This window comes from Rhinolophus sinicus, chromosome 16 (genome assembly GCF_057876585.1).
Source record: "Rhinolophus sinicus isolate RSI-liver-muscle chromosome 16, RSI-T2T, whole genome shotgun sequence".
In the NCBI taxonomy this organism is placed as follows: domain Eukaryota; kingdom Metazoa; phylum Chordata; class Mammalia; order Chiroptera; family Rhinolophidae; genus Rhinolophus; species Rhinolophus sinicus.
The window spans coordinates 10,760,166-10,781,579 of NC_142516.1; the positions used below are offsets into that span (position 1 = coordinate 10,760,166).

Here is a 21,414-nt window from a genome sequence, read left to right on the forward strand (position 1 = left end):
CCTTTGGTGTCTTTCATCTCACTGAACATCACTGTCGCGTTCAGATTACATTTAGCCAAAGGCAGAGACCTTGTAAGTCCCCTGAAGACTTCCAAAACATTAAAACCAGTAGACAAGTAGAGGAAATACGCTCAGGCCTGAAGCTGCTGAGAAATCCTCTCCTTTTAGAAAAATAAACCTCTTGCTCAAAAGATAAACACTTTTAAGAACAAAACATCACTACTACAAATACACGGCATTCTCAATAATTCTACAGAATAAATAACAAAATCCTACAGATTTTGCTAGTACTTACGCTTAAAAGAAAAAACAAAACTATTAAGGAAAGAACTGTATGCCAAAGGATTTTTCCCAGAAAGAGAACAGCAATAGTAGAGATACAGATAAATTAGAATTTTTCCTTTTCTCATCCAAATGTGGATTCCTTAACACTAACTAAAAGAATGCTTTTAAAAAGAATTAGTTGCTATTTTATTAGTTAATTCCATTTAACCACAAGAGAACATCTTAATCTCTATTTTAAAAATGAACTAGTTAAGTGTACATTTTGCTGTAAAAGAGAAATCTGTCTCAATTCAAATATTCTCAACACACACATACACAAAGGCACGGGGAAAAATACTGTAACAGAATCACTTTCTATGCACACATTTCTTTAAATCTCCATGAAACATAGCACAAAAAGTAGCTTGGTTTTTCATAAATTGTATAATATTAGACTGTACTTTTGTATCATGGTTCATTGCAAAATTCTAAAATTAATGTTTTAAGTGTCCACATTATTCACTGTATTGAGACTTCTCTCAAGAGAATAAGACATAAAACATTTGGTTTCCTAAATGACAGTGCTGAAACTTGCTGTGCAGTTACACTTTGGCATACATAAATAAAATTTAAAAACCCTGTTAATTAATTCATCACTGTATTTTAATCCTCCCTGTTAAATCAATTGCATATGAAGCCCACACAACTGGAAAGAACCCAGAAAAGCAACAAGAAAACGATGACTTTTTAAAATGCTGACGCTTTTCACACTCAGGTTCAGTCATGCCAGCTGGAGAGAGGTGTTGGATATGGCTTTATTCATTTTAAATCTGAGAACTGTAGTCATTTCCATGACATTACAAAAATTGGAACCAAGAGCAATTTATCTTCATGGTCCCGATTCTTCTGATTCAAAAGCTCTTCTTAGAAAATCATTTCTGCAAACTTAGAAGGCTTTTTGGATGGGTCATTTGTTTGCTATTGCTTAGAGTCAATTATTTTGTTCCAGATTTTCTAGTGAACAGGAATACAGAGATAAAAAGGACGGACACACGGACGGACACACACACACACACACACACACACACACACACACACACACTCTGACCCAGTATCTGAACCACTTCAGACATGGCATCCATTAGGGGGGCCTTTGCTCCTAACTGTGTATGGGTCCTTAGTTATGGTCTCACTTGCACAAGAAATACACATGGCCCCCGAGAGACGTTTCAGTCCCCTTTGGAAGACACTGTTGGAGAGACTATAAATGACACAGTTGCAGAAACTGTTACTAATAGCAAGCCAGGTGGTCAAGAAGGATGCGAAGCGGTTGCTGTGGCCAGTGGAGCTCTCCAACAAGAAGTAGATGATGTATGGCAACCACAGGATATAAAACACACTAGTGATCCGGAATAGGACCATGGCGTAGCGCTTATCGGGACAGGCCTGCACCTCCCCAGTCTCCCCACTCTGGCTGCTGAACCGGGCTTGCCTTTCGCTGATTTCCTTTGTGTGCTGCTGACAGATGCGGAAGATGTTGAAGTAGGTGAAGCAGACAATGAGGGCTGCGGGGGCATATGACATCATGACGATGAACAGGGTGAAGTGGGGGTTGGTGTGCCAGGCCTCCGCACACCACCGAAACACATCTCCATGATATCCAGGTTTGCCCCAGTGGAAAAAGGAAGGCAGGAAGACCAAGGCGGAATACAGCCAAATCAGGAAAATACACAGGCGTAGTCTCCAGGGTGTGACCAGGGTGTTATAGGTTAAAGGTTTGGTGATGGCAATGTATCTATCGATGCTGATACAGGCCAGAGAGGTCATGGAGACACTCTTCAGAACTGATACTACAAAACCAAACACCTGGCAAGTCAAGGACTCCTCCACTGGGAGGGGGTAGTGGAGGAGTGATAAGGAAGGGACCAGGCAGCTGACCCCAACCAAGAGGTCAGCATATGCCATAGTCTGGATAAAATAACTTGTAGTGTGGTGGTTTAACAAAGGTGCACAGTGAAACACAAAAATCACGATGATGTTGCCAGAAATAATCAATACAGTCAGAAAGACAATAATCAACACTTCCAAAAGGCAAAAATCGACAGTTTCTGAATAGCCAAATGCCAAGAGGCAAAAAGGGCGGCTGCTCTGATTACCATCCAAGGTGGAGTTCATCTTGAGCTCAGGAGTGATCTCTCACTTCATGCTGCCGCTTGGCTGCTGCCAACAGTTCAAAGGAGCAGCGGCTGTCATTGCGGTCAGCTCTGTTTGTAATAACGCCCAGGCTCGCGATGCTGCTGCTCTGGTGCGTTGCCTGCAGCGCAATCCCCCTTTACTTCCTTGGAAGAGGCAGAGCCAGCAGCAGTTGTATAGCCAGTCCCAGACACGGCCATAGTGTCAAGTTTACCAGACACATAGCGCCAGGGAAGCAAGTCAAACTCTGGGCACAAGGTCTTCAGGCCAGTGAGGGTAGGGGCAGGGGCAGAGGAGAAGGGAGGAGGATTAGGAGCTGCAGCAGTAATGAGTCTCCTCTGAACAGCTGATAGAAGAAAAGGAGAGAGCGTTTTATATTCTGCATCCCAATGCAAGAATCAAAGACTCTGGCTAGCTCAGGCTGCTATCACTCCTGCCGCTCCATCCCAGCCCACTCAGTACAACTATTCATGGCTCCCCTCAGTAGCACCCCACAAAACTGGTCCTTACTCTACAGAGGCGGCACAGCACCAGCAAGCTTTCATGATCAAAATAAACAAAATCAATCACAGTCAGATCAATCGACCCCTCTTTTCCTTTCACTGGAGCCTTTGGGGTAGAAAAGGAATCTGCTTATAGCATTTCTGAAAACATTTTACCATAATTACTACTAATAAAATTAGCTAAAATAACTTATTTTCTTCATCGATTCCCACGTAATATTTTGCCTCTGAAAACATTTCAACAGCATTTGTCTGTCTAGCTAAATTTCAGAGTGTTACCTGTAATTCTGCATGCTGCAATCCAAACAAAAGCCACAGACCATCCTTAACAGAAAGGCTTGCAAAGCAGGAATGTGCCTCAGCCCCGTTTACTGCAGAACCGAGACACAGAGGGAGGGGATAAAGGAGTAGGAGGGGCAACAGGGAGGCGAGGGGGCTTGGGAAAAGGAAGACGCAGGGGGAGGGGAAAGAAAACGCCTGTGCGTGCACACACTCTGGCACCCTTAGTAGCTCATTAGAATTCATCACAGAGAGGCACTCCCCGACTTCCAGACTGCACAGTAGGGGAATAACTTAATACGCCTGCAGTGCAGTGTTTGAAAGCTGTTTCCTCGTCTGTCTGGAATCCCCTTTTTAAGAATTCAGACTGCTAGTAAGGAGAAGGGGTAGTAACTGGGACAGAGTGCCAGCTAGGAATTAGATTGAAACACACTGCCAGAGGGGTAATGGTGAAAGTAAATTCCTATTTTCTTGTAGCATTTTCCCAAGGAACAAAGAACAATGTTAACAATGCATGGCAACTGAGGAATTGGAATTCAGCCGCACAAGAAGTTCTAGCTAGAAAGGCTAAATATTCAGCATTAATTTTCTCTCATGATCCATTGGATATCGGCCAATATTAAAAAAGATGACCAAAATAGCAAAGCAAACTTAAAAATCAGTTTTTCGAGAGAAATATAAAGAAAATCTCATCAATTTTGAATACTGCAGAAATAGTACACACACAGAAAAGAGGAATTACATTGCTTCGGTATTTGATACTACCCTATACTTTTGAGACGCCACTTCTTGTTTCTAGTTTGCTGAGAAGCAAACTTATAAACAAAAGATGGAAAAGTAAAGGTGCCCATTTGCACCATGCTTGACTGTATCTCAGAATACACAATCTTGTTTGTGCCTACTTATAACAATGCAAACTGGGATAATACTGTCTGCTCTTCTGGTAATGCCATAAATGATGACAATTTTCAGCTAATTAGAAAAAGTGTATTTTCAGTTATCTTTTCCTCCAGGTGTCATTGGACTCTCAATTCATCCTTCTAAATAAAGTTCCCCCGATCCAGTAGAGTAAAAGAAAATAAACAAATGCTGGTATTTGTAAGCATTCTAGAATGTCTACAAACCTGGGTGGAGATATATGTTATGTGATCCAACTTTTGATTTTTATTTGTTTCATACACATGCTTTCTCATTGCAGGCAAAGGGCCACCCATAATCAGAATTCCATTAACTGCATTTTAAGATCTGAAGCACTATGTTCATTACACAACGGCAAGAAACTCAAAAACCTATTGAGCATAAGTTTGATAGCCATATTTGACAGGTATTACTGGAAAACAGCCAAGTGTGGCACAGTACAAAGACCCATGGCATTGAACTCCCATGTGATTCAAATCCTTGCTCTAAAATTACTTAGCCTCTCTCAGCCCTAGTTTCACCATCTGTGAAATGAGGGTCATACTGCCGATTTCATGAGGTTATTAAGAAATAGAGAAGACAGTGTGTACAAAAGGCTTAGCAATACTTAGCACATAGGGAGGATACAACTTTACTCACTTTCTTCTCATACACTTAAAACAACCTGTTTTCCTACCAACCATGTTGCATTGCTTGAGGCTGGGCTCCTCTGAATCCTAAAGTGCCCTCTCTTATTTGTGACTGCCCAGTTCTAAGGCATACAACAGTTATTTAGATATTTTACTGTCACGCATTCCTCTAGTACACGGAGGCTATCCCAGTGAAGGTACTGATGATATGGCCTCAATTACTCCCTCTACACAAATTAGTCGGCCTGGGTCTCCAGCCCTGACTTCACTCATGAGCTCCCCTTTCCAGCTACAATTTGCCTGCTGGTCCCACATCTTCGACCTGGATGTCCTGTAGAGACTTCAACCACCGCACCCAAAAGTAAACACATTTTCCCCACCAAATAAACCTCTCTTGTTTTTCCCAACATTTCCCCAGGCACTCAGGAAAGAAACTTAGGAATCATCTTGACCACTCTCCCTCGATGTACTGTTCTTAGTCACAAAGTCCTGGGAACCTATTTCTACAGCAGCTCTCAAATTCACTTCCTCTTTCAGTTTTGAATACCTTACTTTAGGCCATCATTCAATATCGGCTTGGCTTATTCACTTTCTAATCCGTTTCTGCCTGACTGAGTACCAGTAGCACGGACTTTATTCTGCATGGTACTCCACTGTAGGAGAAGTCTATGGCTCCCTATTGCCTTTCCACTCCGGTACCACTATTCCATAGCCCCCCACACACCTTGTCCTCCAGCCAAACCACGTTACTCACTATTCTATACGTTTGCATAGACTTTATTTTTGAATTCCCATTTTTTGAGTGCTTAGTAAATATTGAACTGAAAAAAAAGAAATGATTTCTGAGAGTGATTATTTCAGTAAGTGGAAAAAGCATTCGCCAAAGTCAGGAGTCCAGGCTTTTCCAACTCCTTGAGAATTGGGGCGTGTAACTCATCTGTACACCTCAGGTTTCTCATAAGAAAACAAAACAGCTATGTTGATTAAAACACATTACATTGGCTGATAACTTGAAATAATTAAAATGTAATAAAAATGCAATAAAAATGCAAGTTGTTACATTTACTATCATTAGCACAATAGTTCTTCCAACTTTGTTTCTATTTCAATAAAACCACTCTTGGAGCTGTGACCAAAATATTCATATAGGAAACTTTTTTAAAAAATAGGCTGATAGCCACACTTTATCAAGTCAGTCAAGAGTTAAATGTTTTGTTTTGGATTAAAGAAAAAACATTTTTCTTGGGGTGGCCAGATGGCTCAGTTAGTTAGAGCAGGAGCTCTGAACAATAGGGCTGCCGGTTCAATTCCCACGTGGGCCAGTGAGCTACACCTTCCACAACTAGATTAAAGACAATGAGCTGCCACTGAGCTTCTGGAGGGGCGGCCAGATGGGCTCAGTTGGTTAGAGCGCGAGCTCTCAACAAGTTTGCCAGTTCAATTCCCGCCTGGGATGGTGGGCTGTGCCCCCGGCAACTAAAGATTGAAAACAGTGACCGGACTCAACTAGATTGAAGGACAACGACTTGGAGTTGATGGGCCCTGGAGAAACACACTGTTCCCCAATATTCCCTAATAGAAAAAAAAGCTTAAAAGCATTTTCTTCAGAAGAGACAAATTATTAATGACATGGGGGAGACAATAAATTTACGCCCTCACAAAAACCTATACATCCATTTCCTTTATAAAATAATGAAGTCTCACGATATACATACATATATATATACACATATATATTTTATTTATTTATTTATTTATTTATGTATTTATTTATTTTTTAAGTAAAGACAAAGTACTATTTCTGTATATATGTGTATATATGACTGGAAGGAAATACATTAAAATTCAACTACTTTTCACTGGATAGTGGGATTACAAGTGATTTTTTATTTTCTTTTTTATGGCTTTCTATGTTTTATGAATTTGCCAAATTCTATGTACTATTTCTATGTATTATTTAATCAGGTTTTTAAAAACCAGCCAAAATATTATAAAATACGTCCCTTTGGGTTAAGCTAACAAAATAAAAAACTGGCCACAAGATATTCTCTCATCATCCACTGAATGGATGACAGCAGGTTAAGTCACCTAATGGGGCTCAGTTCCACTTGTCCTTATGCCATCACAGCAACATTCCTTCATACAGTCATTGGTACTCAATTTAACTCAAAATGAACCCTCAGAGCCTCAGTTAAAAATTCTTAGAGAATGGAAGGCAGTCTTTGTGACAGGGAGTCCCCTAATGCTGGCATTTTGGAATAAAACCTACTCTTTCCAAAAAAAAAAAAAAGAAAGAAAATTCTTAGAGAATAAAAATGCAACTGGATGAAACGTGAAATTGCCAGTGTTTAACCATTGCTTTTCTGGTTAAATACTTTCTAATTTACAGAAATGGCAACTTTTACACATATGGTTCAACCAATACTAAAAAATTAACACAATGACAGAACTAAAAAGGAAATAAGGCAGAAAGAGAAAGGAAACATGAAATAAAAAAGGGAAAAGACATCAAATTATGTTTATCTGTCTCCCTATTCAGTGGATTAACTATATTATACATGACAAAGGGTCAATTTCAGTTCTTCAGATTCGTAAGATTCACTTCTGAGCATTCTCTGTCACTTATTATTTAGTAAAAGTGAGCTTTGAGTGTTGATTTAACTAGCATTATTTTAGGGCAGGTGATGGGAATGTATTTATAGCAACATCATTCCAAAACCAATTTGAGGTTCTTTGACTCATCTTTTATTCTTCCCTCTCCCTCACCTACCATATTCATTCAATTACCAAGTGACAAGGGCTTTACTCTGAAATTTCTCTCAAATAGTATCTCTTTCTTTATCCCTTCTGCCACTATTTCAACCCAAGTCACCATCACCTCTTGCCTGAATTTCTAACAGGTTTCACTGTGATTAATCTTATTCCATTCTAACTCCATTAACCAGAACGATGCTTCTAAAACTAATCAAGATGCTACAAATAACAACTAAGCAGTCATTCATACTTAAACAATGCACATTATCTAAGTTAATTCCACCCACTCTAACAAATAAGGTACCTTTACCCCATTTTACACATAAAGAAACACAAATCTGACGTTAAATTACCCAATGTCAATGGCTTGAATAAAGTAGAGCTAGGATTTGAATCAAGACCATCTGCCTTTGGATGGACACTCTATACCACTTTGCTCACTGCCTTCCAAGCTGGAATACGTGATTTGCCTGCTTAAAATGCATCAATGACATTCTAAGGCCTGAAATCTTAAATATACCTTATTTAAGCTTTCTGAGATCTGGTCCTCCCCACTTTCTCTGGCCTTACTTCCTTTCACACACAATGAAATTGCCACGCTCTTTCTCACCCCTGAGCACATGCTTTTCCCTCTGACGTAACATCACGCACGCCATGAAGAACGCCATCCTACCCCAACAATCCCTGCTTCCTGGACAATTTCTGAACAGATACATTTTTGAACCCTTTGATGAGAAGTCCTTCTTGCCATTTGCCACACAGCAATATGTCTTTTCTCTTCTACAGCTCTCATGAAACTTTATTGTAAATGGTTAGTTAATTGCCTACTTCCCTCATTAGACTGCATGCAGACTGCCCCCAAGCCAGGCAGGGAACAGGTGCTTTCTACTCGTAAGCATATCCATGAGACCTAGCACAACACTGGTACAAAGCTGACTTTCAAAGGTATTTCTGATCGACCAAATAAATACCTTAATAAAACAAGCAATTCTGCTTTCAGATATTAAAATCTTTCAAGTGAAACCACAGTATGACCACTTTAATTCACCTATAATTAGTAGGTTGAGGTACATGAAATTGCCTATTATAGACCAAAAATTGTCAAACATCAGCAATTTTAATATGACCAAACCTAACACATTTCCAGTCTTCTAATTCAGGAAAACTTTAGAACTCCCTGAACAGATATGACTTACAGAAACGCACTAGTGGGAACGCGACTTTACAGAGATAGGCTATGGGTACTTAAAATTATATTCACAAATAACAATTCGAAGGAACCTTGTCCATTTTGGGCTGGTATAAGAAAAATACCATAGACTGAACGGTTTATAGACAACAGAAACTTATCTCTCACAGTTCTGGAGTCTGGGAAGTCCAAGATCAAGGTGTTGGCAGATTCAGTGTCTGGTGAGGACCCACAGCCGTCTTTCACTGTGTCCTTACATGGTGAAAGGGGTAAGAGAACTCTCTGGGATCTTTTTCATAAGGATACTAATTTAATTCATGAGGGCTCAGCCCTCTTGACCTACACCTTCCAAAGGTCTCATCTCCAAATACCATCATATTGGGAGAGTGGGATTGTAACATATGAATTTGGGGCGGGATACACAAACATTCAATCTGCAGCAGACCTACTATAGTAATTGCCATTTGGAAGCAGACAATATAGTTCTAAAAGTCCACTCACAACCTATTTTCTTAGACAATCTGACAGCAAGAGTACTCAGTTGTGAAAAAGTAGAATCATGGGCTATTTTAGGGGGCAGAACTCAAATACACTATCTAATTTTCCAGAATGAGAAAGCTTAAAGGAACCTCGTTTTACAGAATAAGTCAGGAATAGTGAACCTCATCTGAGGTCACAGAAACTAATGGCAGACATGAAACTAGCACTCAGGCTTCCTAACTACATGGCCAGTATTCTTTTTGCTAAATTGACCCCCTTTTTGTTTGGTCTCTAGAGGCAGGTTCTCATTATTAAATATTACTGAATCCTTAACTATTACCAAATCTACCAGAGAGGTATTTTTAATTAAAAACAAAATTATCTGTGTAATAAGGAAATTATAATTAGGTATTTATTTTTCCAACTGAAAAAAATGTGGTTGGGTCTCCAAGGCATGCATCCCTCGGGCAATTAGAAATGTAAATATTGGTTATGTGGTGTAGTTTAGATTCTGTATAAAAGCTTGAAATACATGGCAAAAGAATCTTATCACTGAAGTTTATCACTTAAACCACTATAAAAAACAATGCAAATATGTTCAATCAGCCTTGTGTTTTCAGAAAACACAAGGCTGATTGAATGGAGGGAAAGGGAATCATCAGAATATGTTGCTATTTCATTATTCTCTCATTATTAAAATGATTCATTAAGGAAGCAATTTTGATGTAATGTTACTGAAAAGCAAAATAAATAAAAGAAACACAAAAGTCACTGACATAAAAGAGGTAAAATAACCAAAAGAAAGGATGGCCAGAGGATGATTCTGGAAATTGGAGAATTTGTGCCTTATTTTCCCTCCATTCTGAACTCCAATTTATTTGATTCGTCAGAATGGGGAGTAAGAGAGGCCACGGGAGTCCCTGTGGATTACTTATTAGGGTTTCTTCCCCCTGCATTCTCTGTCTGACACATTCTATCTAGAGAACAGGATTGAGGAGCCCGTGGTCAAAGACCAGGAAGAACAGAGAACAAAGAACCCAGGAGTAGTTGGTCTGTAGAAATTTATTCCATGAAGCCAACGGTAATTCAATATCAAGAAGTCTATCACATGTTGATAGATTATGTATCCTCCTCTATCAACAAATGAAAATCATATTTATTAAGTGCTGAAAAAGCTCTTGATAAAATTCAGTATATTCTTAATAAAACCCCAAAGCCAGAGATAAAAGAAAAATCACTTACATAAAAATTATTTACCAAAAACAACAAGAAAAAGAAGCGCATGCTTTCCAAAAGATTGAAAAACGAAAGCTATTTTAATTAAACTTAGGAACTCAATGATAGGACGCTAGTTATAACCATCATCATTTAACACTGTATAATGCTCCTATCAAATACAAAACCAAAACCAAAAAAATTTAGCAGACTGCACAAACAGTGAAAATAGAAATGAAAACTGTTTTTTGCTGATTTTAATTTTAATGTGTACCTGAAAATCAAGATACTAGTATAAACTTACAAGGACTAATCAAAATTTCAAGAGGTAGATGGACAGAGAATTTTTTAAAAGTCAATGTCTATTCTCTATCGTAGCAATTAGCACCTAGAAATGGAAACTGAAAAAAAAAAAGTATTCCATTTCCTATAGCAAGGATATTCTAAGATAATTCTCAGAAATAAAAAGAAGAGGCACAAGACATAACTTGAAGTCTAACAGACATAATAAAATAAGATTTGAACAAGTGGAAAGACACAGCATATTCTTCGATGAAAAAATATTATAATGATGTAACTTATACCCCAAATTAATATGTAAATTAAATGTGATTCAAATTAGAATCTTTATATAACCTTATAGGGTGGTTGTGGTGGTATGGATGGAGAAAATAACTTTAAGGTTTATATGGAAGATTAAATATGCAAAAATAGATAAGAAAAATATGAAATAAAAAAGAGTGAAAAAAGACTTGCTTTACCACATATTAGAACATAACTCAAAGCCACTTTAACCAAAACAGTACTGGTATAAAAATACACAAACAGATCAATCAACAGAACAATCTAGAAGTCAATCCCAGTATATATGAGAATTTAAGATGTAACAGAGATGGCAGTTCTATTCAACAGAGAAATAGGAGTAGCATGACTGGTTCTCCATCTGGGAGAAAGTAAAACGGGACCACCACTATATGCTAGGCACAAAAATAAATTCCAGATGGATTAAAAATGTAAAAACTCAACACATACAATAAAAATCTTGCAAGAAAATCTTGGAAACTAGATTTACTAAATGTAGAGGTAAGAGAGACCTTAACCAAGACACAATTTTCTACATAATAATTGAAAACATTTTGTATGGCAGGAAATAAGAAAATTATAATAAGTCAGTAAGAAAATTAAAATTTTAGAAAGGTATTTATAATGAACATACAAAGGATTATTGTACTATATATATATACACACAGTGTTTAGAAAGGACATCTTTAAAAAACTTAATAGAAAAAGGTACAAAGAATATGAAGAGGTAATTCACAGAAGAGCAAACCATTCAAATTTACTGGTAGTCAGGAAAATGCAAACTAACGCTATGTGGGAATCACATCCATTGGTAGCAAAAATTAAACACAGTGATAATTAATACTGTTTGGAATATGGGTCAACACGTAATTTCCTACATTGCTGGTGGAACTGTGAACTGTTACAGCCTTTTAGATAAGCAAACAGGATATAAGTAAATTAAATATGTAAATTAAATAGCCAGTTTAAAAAACATGCTACCCTTTGATCTAGCAATCACACTTCTGAGACTCTTCATGGAAGTAAAACATTTAGAATACCTATAAGGATGTTTAGTAAAACACAATTAGAGACTGAAAACTGGAAACAAAGTAAATGGCTACTGATAGAAGAACGGATGAATAAAAGACTACATTTAAAAACAAATAAATAAGTATATAATCACCTGTTTACATGAAATTCTATATGAGTATGTATCTGTAAAAAGAAATTTTTATTCATGTTCAAGGACAAACAAATAGGGAGGGCAATAGAAACAAATCAGATTTGGAGCCGGTCCTGAGTTCAAATCCTGTCTGTCATTTATTTACTAGCTGAGTCACTGTAAGCACATTATTAAGCTTCACTGAACCTGTTTCTTCATTTCTAAAACAGAAACAGTAATTACCACCTTACAAGGATTTTCTTAGGATTAATGAGATAATGGACATAAAGTGCTTAGTACAGCATGATATATGTGTACTCAGAAAAGAGCAGTTATTGTTATATTTTTTTCCCCCAGAAAAGGACAGTTATTGTTATATTTTGTCCCTCTTGAGACGAACAGTCTAAAAAATTTTCCCTTAAAAAAAAAACAGGGAAAGGAGCCGGCCTGGTGGCTCAGGCAGTTGGAGCTCCGTGCTCCTAACTCCAAAGGCCGCCAGTTCGATTCCCACATGGGACAGTGGGATCTCAACCACAAGGTTGCCTGTTCGATTCCTCGAATCCCACAAGGGATGGTGGGCTGCGCTGCCTGCAACTAACAACGGCAACTGGACCTGGAGCTGAGCTGCGCCCTCCACAACTAAGACTGAAAGGACAACAGCTTGAAGCTGAATGGCACCCTCCACAACTAAGACTGAAAGGACAACAACTTGACTTGGAAAAAATAAAAAAGTCCTGAAGTACACACTGTTCCCCAATAAAGTCCTGTTCCCCTTCCCCAAAAAACTCTTAAAAAAAAAAAAAAAAAGAAAGAAAGAAAGAAAGAAAAAAACCAGGGAGAAAGAGTGCCTCCAAATGCCATTGCTTATAACAAATAAGGAACACCTTAAAAAATATATTAATCTATGTATTTTATATTACTGAAAGGTCATTTGTCCCTACATTACAAAAGCCACATGTATATGTAATTCCAACATATACTTTTCGCAAGACAGGCTTGACAATTAAAGTTAAGATGATGACACAGGCATTCATCAGGTTTGCAAGTTAATTGTTTTTGACCTTCACTCTATAAATCAAGTCACTCTTTCTTACTTTAAATTTAGTCTTTGAAGAAACTAAGCAAAAAACAAAAAGACAAAAAAGTCTCCAAGGTACTATGTGAAATTTCAGAACACAAAGCACGTATCTGGCAAAGAACCCAAGTACAGAATAAATAACTTCCAAAAATTAGTAATATATACATATATAAATATTATTGTCTGCATATGTATAACAAACAGTATGTAGAAATCCTGCTTAGTCTATGTGGGCTGCTGTAACAAAAACCACAAACCTGGTGGCTTATGAGTACAAACAGCAGGAATTTACTGCTCACAGCTCTGGGGGCTGCAAGTCCAAGATCAGGGTGCCAGCAGGGCTGGGCTCTCGTGAGGCCCTCTTCTGGGCTGCAGACTGCTGACTTCTTCCTGTGTCCCCACATGGTGGAAGGGACCAGGGATCTTTCTGGAGCCTCTTTTATAAAGGCCACTAGTCCCTGTCTAACCACCTCCCACAGGCCCCACCTCCTAATATCATCACCTTGGAGGTTAGGTTTCAACATATGAATTTCAAGGGACAGAAACATTCAGACCATAGCACCTCCTATATGCAAGAATGTTCATAGCAGCTTTATTCATAATAGCTAAAACTGGGGGGGGGGGGGAGCCCCACAAACACCTATAACAGCAGATTAAAGTGTGGTTTACTGATGCAATGGAACACGCTCAACAATTAAAAAAACAAAAACAAAGAAAGAAAAAAAGAGCCACTACTGATAAACACTCCCAAAATGGATGAGCCAAAGAAGTCAGATACAAACAAGTACATATGACTGACTGCCTTTAAATGAAGGTCAAGACCAATCAAAACGAATCTAGGGAGAGAGAACTCAGAATTATGGTTCTTCTGGAGCAGAGCAGGGGTGGTTGTGACCAGAAAGGAGCAAAAGTAACTTTTTGGGTGGTGAATATGTTCTTCCTCTTGGTAGTGGTCACAGCAGTGTATTTATATGTAAAATATCATCAAGCTGTACACTTTAAAATTGTGTTTTAGCCTATGTAAATTATAGCTCACTGTTAAAATAAATTTTTTAAAAATTTATAGTTTATCCCCTCAAAAAAAATTCAGAACAAATTAAAAAATGTTAATTAGCATTCCCATACAACGATAATTATTATTTCCAGGAAGACAGAAAAGCAATACCAACTTATATTAGATAACACTATAATATAAAACAAAGTACTCCATATTATGATGGCTAAATAATTTGTATTTTTTTATGATCATCTACCAGCAAGTTAAACTAATACACACATCTATTAGAAATCTTTTTAGGTTCTAGCTAGGTTCTGGCATAATAAAAGGTTTATGTGAAATATAAAGCACATGACATCAGCATATATAAAACATTAATCAAGTATATCAGATATTATGAACAGCTGATTTTTTACACATCACATAATTACCAAGTTCCTATTCGAGAAACAGATATCACCATTTTCATGGAACCAGAAAAACAGAATACTTCATGTCTTTAAATTATCTGTATGAACAGCCACATCAAAAATATTTCAGAAATAATTTTTGGCCACTATTTCAAAGGACTTCAAAATAGGAACTAGAAAGACAGAGTTACAACTGAGAATTATATACCCAAAATGTGATTTGCCACCAGAAGAAAAAAAATCAATGAGTTGTACCTTCGCCAGCACTACACTTTACGTACCCTCCTTCGGTGCCTCCATTCATACATACTACGAGTACAATGCTTTTCATCCTGCCATGCCTGGGAGCTCTTTTCTGGAATCCAGCTCAGATGTTATACTCCTGATAAAGATTCTCCTGTTCTCACAGGCTGAATTTATCACTAATTTTGGTATTTCCCACTGTGCTTTTTCGGACTATCACGTGACATATGTCTCTTGTATGACAGTTCACTGCTTTTGTGTTTGACCTCCTAACTCCAGCAGTATGGCCGTAATAGGCGCTCAACAGATATTGGTTAAACAATTATATCAATATTAAAAATGTAAAAACTCAACACATTTGAGGGAATGAGAATATTAGTTCTTGAAAGAAAAAACATCTGTCTAGGATGTCATCAAAATGGTGGCGTGAGGTGAGCCTCTGGAAATCTCCCCTAAAATTTACAACAAATTGAACAACTATAACTCCACAAAGAACTCCCTGTGCAAAACATCTGTCTAGAAATAAGATGATGAGAAAGAACACCAATATTTGGAGCAAATCAGTGTCATTACCTGGTCAGGAAAGATCCAATTTCATGTTCAAATGCTGTTCCTCCCTTATAAAATTTTTTTAAACAGTAGTTTTATAGAGGTATTATTCGTCTTGTATAAGGTTTTAATATATTTTTAAAAGAAGTGCATTGTCACATTGAAAAATTTGCATATATTATTGAGGGTTCTGAGCAATTCATTCATAACCCAGGTATGGGACTTGCATACCACTGGAGAAACTGTTTCTTAAATATAAACATTTCAAGAATTTGAGAAAACAAAAACAAAAGTTAAAACCAATAACATGGTTGTAAAGACACAAAGCACTGCTTCACCTTGCAGAAAATAATTTCAAATTCTTGTATGCTTGTACAAGGAAGGAGTAGTTTCTGCTATTTTGCTTGTAAAACCCTGAGGAATGCATGAACGTGAGAAGGGGATACTATAAAAAATGAGAATTCTTCACTTTAGAGAAATGAGCTTAAAGGGAATATGGTTTAAGACAACAGAACCATGTTCTTTCAATTACAGAAACTAGAACTAGGCCTCATCTACAAAGGGCGCATTTCTGTGAACTGTGAAAAGGATTAAAGCAAACAAGGAAGTTCTTACATACTGCACAGCACAACTGATGCGACTAAAAATGTAACTATGATCAAAAAGGATTTAGATACACAATGGGTACAGGACATCCTTTGCCTATGAGGTGAAGTCAATCAAGGAAGAATATTGATGCCTTCTTTGTGCCAACACTAGAAATAACTTTGGGCTAGAAGTATGAAAGTTCTCTTCATGTATTAGATGAAGGAATTATAAAAAAATTTCTTGGAAATAAAACAGCCACAAGGATCTGTTCACAACAAATTTCTAAAAGTATTAATGCTGAAGCTGAATTATCATCCCCTTACCTTTGTGATGAGAATTCGGTATTTTTCTACCAGGTGGTCGTTGTTGTGACAACCCGCGAGCAGCTGCCAGACTTCTCCTCGAAGAGCTTCAGGAACACCGCTTCTTACTAAGGATGACAACTGCTTTGGTCTCACACTCAAGTTGAGATGCCTAAAAATAAAGCCATAATCCAGAAGTACTTAAAAGAAAGATTCCACAAAGAGTGTTATTTTTATGAAAAACTAAACTAAATGATTTACAAAGACTTAATAAAGGTTACATACTAATAAAAAAAAAAGATAAAGCTGTTGAATTAGACACTGCCAAGATAACTGTAAAAGACTGGGAGGAGGAAAGAATTCTGCAGTCAGACTATTCCTAGGTATCTTTAAATTATTGCTCTACTTTTTTTTTTTTTTTTTTTAACAAAAAGCAAAACTAGAAACCACAGCTTTATGGTTGTGGCTTATGTAAAGTAAACAAAGCAAAATTCCCACCAGTGGACACACAGCCAAAGATAAGGGCTTGGCCTTGCATCAAAATTGACAAACTGTACTTATACACTCTAAGTTAAAATAAATATTTGTTCAAAGTTAAAATAAATATTTAAAATAAATACAAAAATAAATGCTTTCAGCAGTTTTTATGATACCTTGCTTCAAGTGAGTTTTGAATGACTATGGAGGCTAAGACAGTTTCTACTATACGAGGTGTGACCAAACAATATGGTGAATGTTTAAATTTAAAATAAAATATATTACAGTAAAAAATACATTGCCATTAATTCCCCTCAAAATACTCCCTCTCGCTTCAAACACACTTATCCCATCATTCTTGCCACTTTCTGAAGCAGTTCTGGAGGTCCTCTCTCATGAGTGTCTTTAGTTGCGTTCTCGTGGCTTCCTCAATATTCTGAATCATTTTGATTTTGGGGAAGAGCCAGAAGTTGCATGGTGCCAGATCCTGTGAATAAGGCAATGAAGATGCACCGTAATGTTTTTATTTGACAGAAATTGTCGTGTCCCAGAAGCGATGTGTGACATGGAGCATTGTCATCATGGAGGATGACTTACAGCACACTTTAAAACACACCTTCTCTGAACTGTAGCTCACACCCAACTGACTGCACCGAACAAGCTAAAACTTGTCACACACTGTTACTAAGGTTCGACTACCGCTTCCCATATTGAAGATCCCTGCTTTCCATTGGATGGCACTTGGCAGCAGCATTCACCGTATTTTGTGTGATCACAATGGAAAGGCTCCATGTCACACATCGCTTCTGGTATGTGGTAATTTCTGTCAAATAAAAACATTACAGTGTGTCCTCATCCACCTTATTCATCGGATCTGGCACTGTGCAACTTCTGGCTCTTCCTCAAAGTAAAAAAAACCATGAAAGATAAGGTAAACGTTTCGAATCGATTCAGGACATTGAGCTACTCATCTGTAAAATGGGAAAATAAAACTTATCTTGAAATATTGGTATCAATATACAAAGTGCTTTTGTATACAATCTTATCTGAGCCTCATAACAAGCGTCTGAAGTATGTGGTAGTATCTCCAGCCTTACAGATGAAGAAAGTTCCAGGAAGTCCATTAAATGACTGAGGTAGTCCTCAAACTCTAAGACCAATAAATGTGCTATTTGTTGTATCACTGATGCTTTGTGATTTGAAAGCCACTATTACTGAGTCAATAAAGCAGGATTCTACATGGAGAAGGTCCTATGACTATCAAATTTAAGCAGAAGTTATTGACACAAAATAACCTCTATCAAACTATAAAAAGGCCTGAGACTTTTCTCAAAATGTCCCCAGAATTCTAGCAGAATGATACACAGTATATTAAAAAGGGTTAATTCTGTGATGCTAGTACCCTAATACAAGAGCTACAGACAATGCAATACAGTTTTGTCTTTGCTTAGGAAAAAAATATAAAAATTGAAGAGCAGGGAACAGAAAGAACAGTCGTTCTGCTAGTTAATTCAAGGCTGGTACACAAGGTTGGTACACTACGGCCTGTGGGACAAATCTAGCCCACCATCTGTTTCTGTAAATCAAATTTTAATGAAACACATTCATTTTTACTTGTCTATGTATTGTCTATGACTGCTTTTACCCTACAACAGCAGAGGTGAGCAGTTGTGACACAAACTACTGGGCCACAAAGCCTAATATATTTATTCTGTAAAGAAAAAATAAATCTAACTCTAAGTTTACTTGCTAACACTAGATTAATTTGTATCAGTAGAATTATTTTCAGAATAATTTATGTCATTGACACTATTACCTTCATCCAACTTAGTTACTATTTTATACTATGTAATATTAATTCTCTTATCCACTCAGAGTCACATTAAAATGAACTTGGAGAATTAAAGCTAAGAGGTATTATTACTAATACCGCCACGAAAATCTAATGTGGAGTTAAAGAAACCAGCTTTGGGATTGGACTTTAGACTGTGTAACAAATTCCGGGCCTGCCATTTACTAACTAGAATTCCTGACTTAATCTCAGAGCCAGTTTTCTATCTGTAAAAATGGATACTAGTTCCTAAGGTTGTTACAGTAGAGACACATAACTTAGCACAGTGCCTGGTGTATGGTAAATTAGTTCTTACTACAATTACTACAACATCCATTATTTTTAATCTACAATAATCCTAAATGATAGTTTTATAGACTTGTGCGTTGTAAATGAAGAAACACACTCAGAAGAGTTAAGTGACTCGCCCAAAACCATACAGCTTGGAAGCAGGAGCGGGAGGCTTTGAAGCCCTATCTACCAGTCTCTAGCTTTCCATGAGATCGTGATGCTTCCTATCTATAGAACACATATAATAATGACAAAAAAATATATAATCAAATGAATTGAGGAGAAACTATATTATTATTTCTGAAGACATAACCAAAACCAGCAAAAAGTTTTAAACACCATGAAGACAGATTAAACAGATGGAAACTCAGCTAATACATTTGTGAGAGAGGGAGAAGGCCATAATTTAATTAAGTGAATAACAAAATGAATAAACAAAGCTTGGTCACAAAACCAATCCAAGTAACCATGTCAAATGCTGGTGAGTTCATTCAATAAAATCTAGAGACTAACTGCTCTAAATGATTTTAAAACACTATTATATAACGATTCAAGACTCAATTACATTTCTATTTTAGAGCAGAAATCTTTTTATACAGATAAAATTCCTGCCAGCAACAGTCCAAACACTCTGAATTCACTGACTGAAAATATAATTGTGACGAGAGCATCAGCAGGTTTATCTCCTGCTTGCTAAAGGAATATCAAAAATAAACGAGAACTATTCCTCTGGGGGGGCTTTTGCAGAGTTCCTTTATTAAAACCACTTATGTAAAGACAAGCCATGCTTTGGTTGGCATTTTCCTCCTGTACACATCTGACATTTCCCAACCTGAGGAGCGTTCTACCCACAGTGTAAGACCTTGTGAGAGTGCTAGAAGCAGATGACGCTCATTTGTAGTCTGACCCCTTAAGGGCATGAAGTTCTTTTTAAATGCTGAGACACAGTTTTACTAAGAATAAAGGAAAAGGCTTCAACTGTTAAAACTTCTGAGAAAAATCAAACCCCAAGCAACAGGCCCATGGGGTGCTTATGTGACAACTCTGATAACCAGAAAGTCTGAAATAGACAAGTGCTCCCATCACTTTCAAGATCAACTTTTTTTCAGAGTATACTGTCATCCTACACCGAGGAAAACAGGAAACGACATACATCTCACCAAACTGGCTTACCAGAGTAAGTCACTAATAAATACCTGAACATAGTGTATTCTTTTTCAACAGTTTATAGGATAGTGCTTCTTAACACTGTTGTCAAGCTATCTCTTGAGCGGATGAGAAATTCCTGAATTTTACAAGTGTTAGTAGAAAAAGTAATTGGGAGAGCAGTTAATATATACTGTGCTTATAACATTCTGCTGTTACTTGAGGTACCTAACACAGATAATGAAAATCCCCCCTGGGGTCTCTTCTGTGGCTCTGTGCCTTGTGTGAGTGGCTCTACACGTCACTGATTACTGGGTATTGTATTAACTACTGTGTATTATCTTAACCAGTCAATGGTTTCCAACCTCTTAAATATAAAGGACCTCTTTCCTTATTTATTATCCCCACGGATTCTATGTTTGAATAAATATTTTCTGCAGCAATGAGGATTGATTAGGTTTCTGAAATTCTGAAAGCTGATTTCAGGTCCTCACTACTATCGTCATACACCTCTAAAAACAGATTCTAGAACACGAACCTCCTATTTTGGTTTCTATTATTGGTTCCAAAACTGAATATTGCAGTTAGAGAAGACACCCTACCCATAAAATGAGAATTGCAGATGAAAAGGAGAACTATTCTAACTTACCATTTTGACAGCAGTTCTCCCCATGTTTCAAGAATTTTTTCTGCACATTCTTTGGATACATCACCAGATCCACTCAAAAGAGGTTCATCGTTATCTTTAATAAACAAAACACATCAAAAAAGATAACAGAGGTGACTATGCTAGCCAGAAGAATGGAACGGTAACAGTCAAATTTGAAAGATTTTACTGGTAGCATAAAGTCATAATTTGTAATTTCTCTTTTAGTATATAGGTGTAAATAGAAAGAAAATAAAAATGGTCCCGGCTGGAATGCTGTTGTAATCAATCTTTCATTCTCTTTTGCTTTCCAAACAGGTCCTCATTATGTCAACTACAGAAAAGAGCCACTAAATTATAAAATGATAGGACTCAAAATATGGCATGTTCTCTCTCCTTTTCCAAGGCAAAAAACTTTATGTATGAAAATATACAGCAGTCTTATTTACAGTAGTTAAAAAAATTACAAACCGCCTAAGTGTCCAAAAACAGGAGAGTACAGAATGGCTGAATAAATTATTACATGTGTTTACAATGTAATTGCATGTTGGTATTTGTTTACATAATGATATGGCAAAAATGCCACATAAAATAAAAATCTCAAGTGCTAAATCTTCATTATGATCTAATATATGTTAAGAATAGGAAACAGTCTGGAATGAACTATGTCAAGACATTAATAAGTACTGCCTCTGAATGATGGAGT

The 21,414-nt window shown here is 37.1% G+C and overlaps 2 protein-coding genes across 5 annotated transcripts in view; both read right to left on the reverse strand.

The window, feature by feature from the left end:
- RABGAP1 (RAB GTPase activating protein 1) overlaps positions 1 to 21,414 on the reverse strand; it is a 146,695-nt gene that overhangs the window by 55,554 nt on the left and 69,727 nt on the right. For all 4 annotated transcript variants that reach the window (XM_019728505.3, XM_019728506.3, XM_019728507.3 and 1 more), the window contains 2 exons: positions 20,712 to 20,805; positions 16,339 to 16,489 (listed from right to left, as the gene is read on the reverse strand). In XM_019728505.3, the coding sequence (XP_019584064.1) occupies positions 16,339 to 16,489; positions 20,712 to 20,805 (245 nt within the window). The remainder of the gene's footprint in view (positions 1 to 16,338; positions 16,490 to 20,711; positions 20,806 to 21,414) is intronic.
- Positions 1,241 to 2,574, reverse strand: GPR21 (G protein-coupled receptor 21). The gene has a single exon (XM_019728512.3). It carries the CDS (start codon positions 2,437 to 2,439, stop codon positions 1,390 to 1,392), a length of 1,050 nt encoding a protein of 349 aa, XP_019584071.1. The 5' UTR covers positions 2,440 to 2,574; the 3' UTR covers positions 1,241 to 1,389.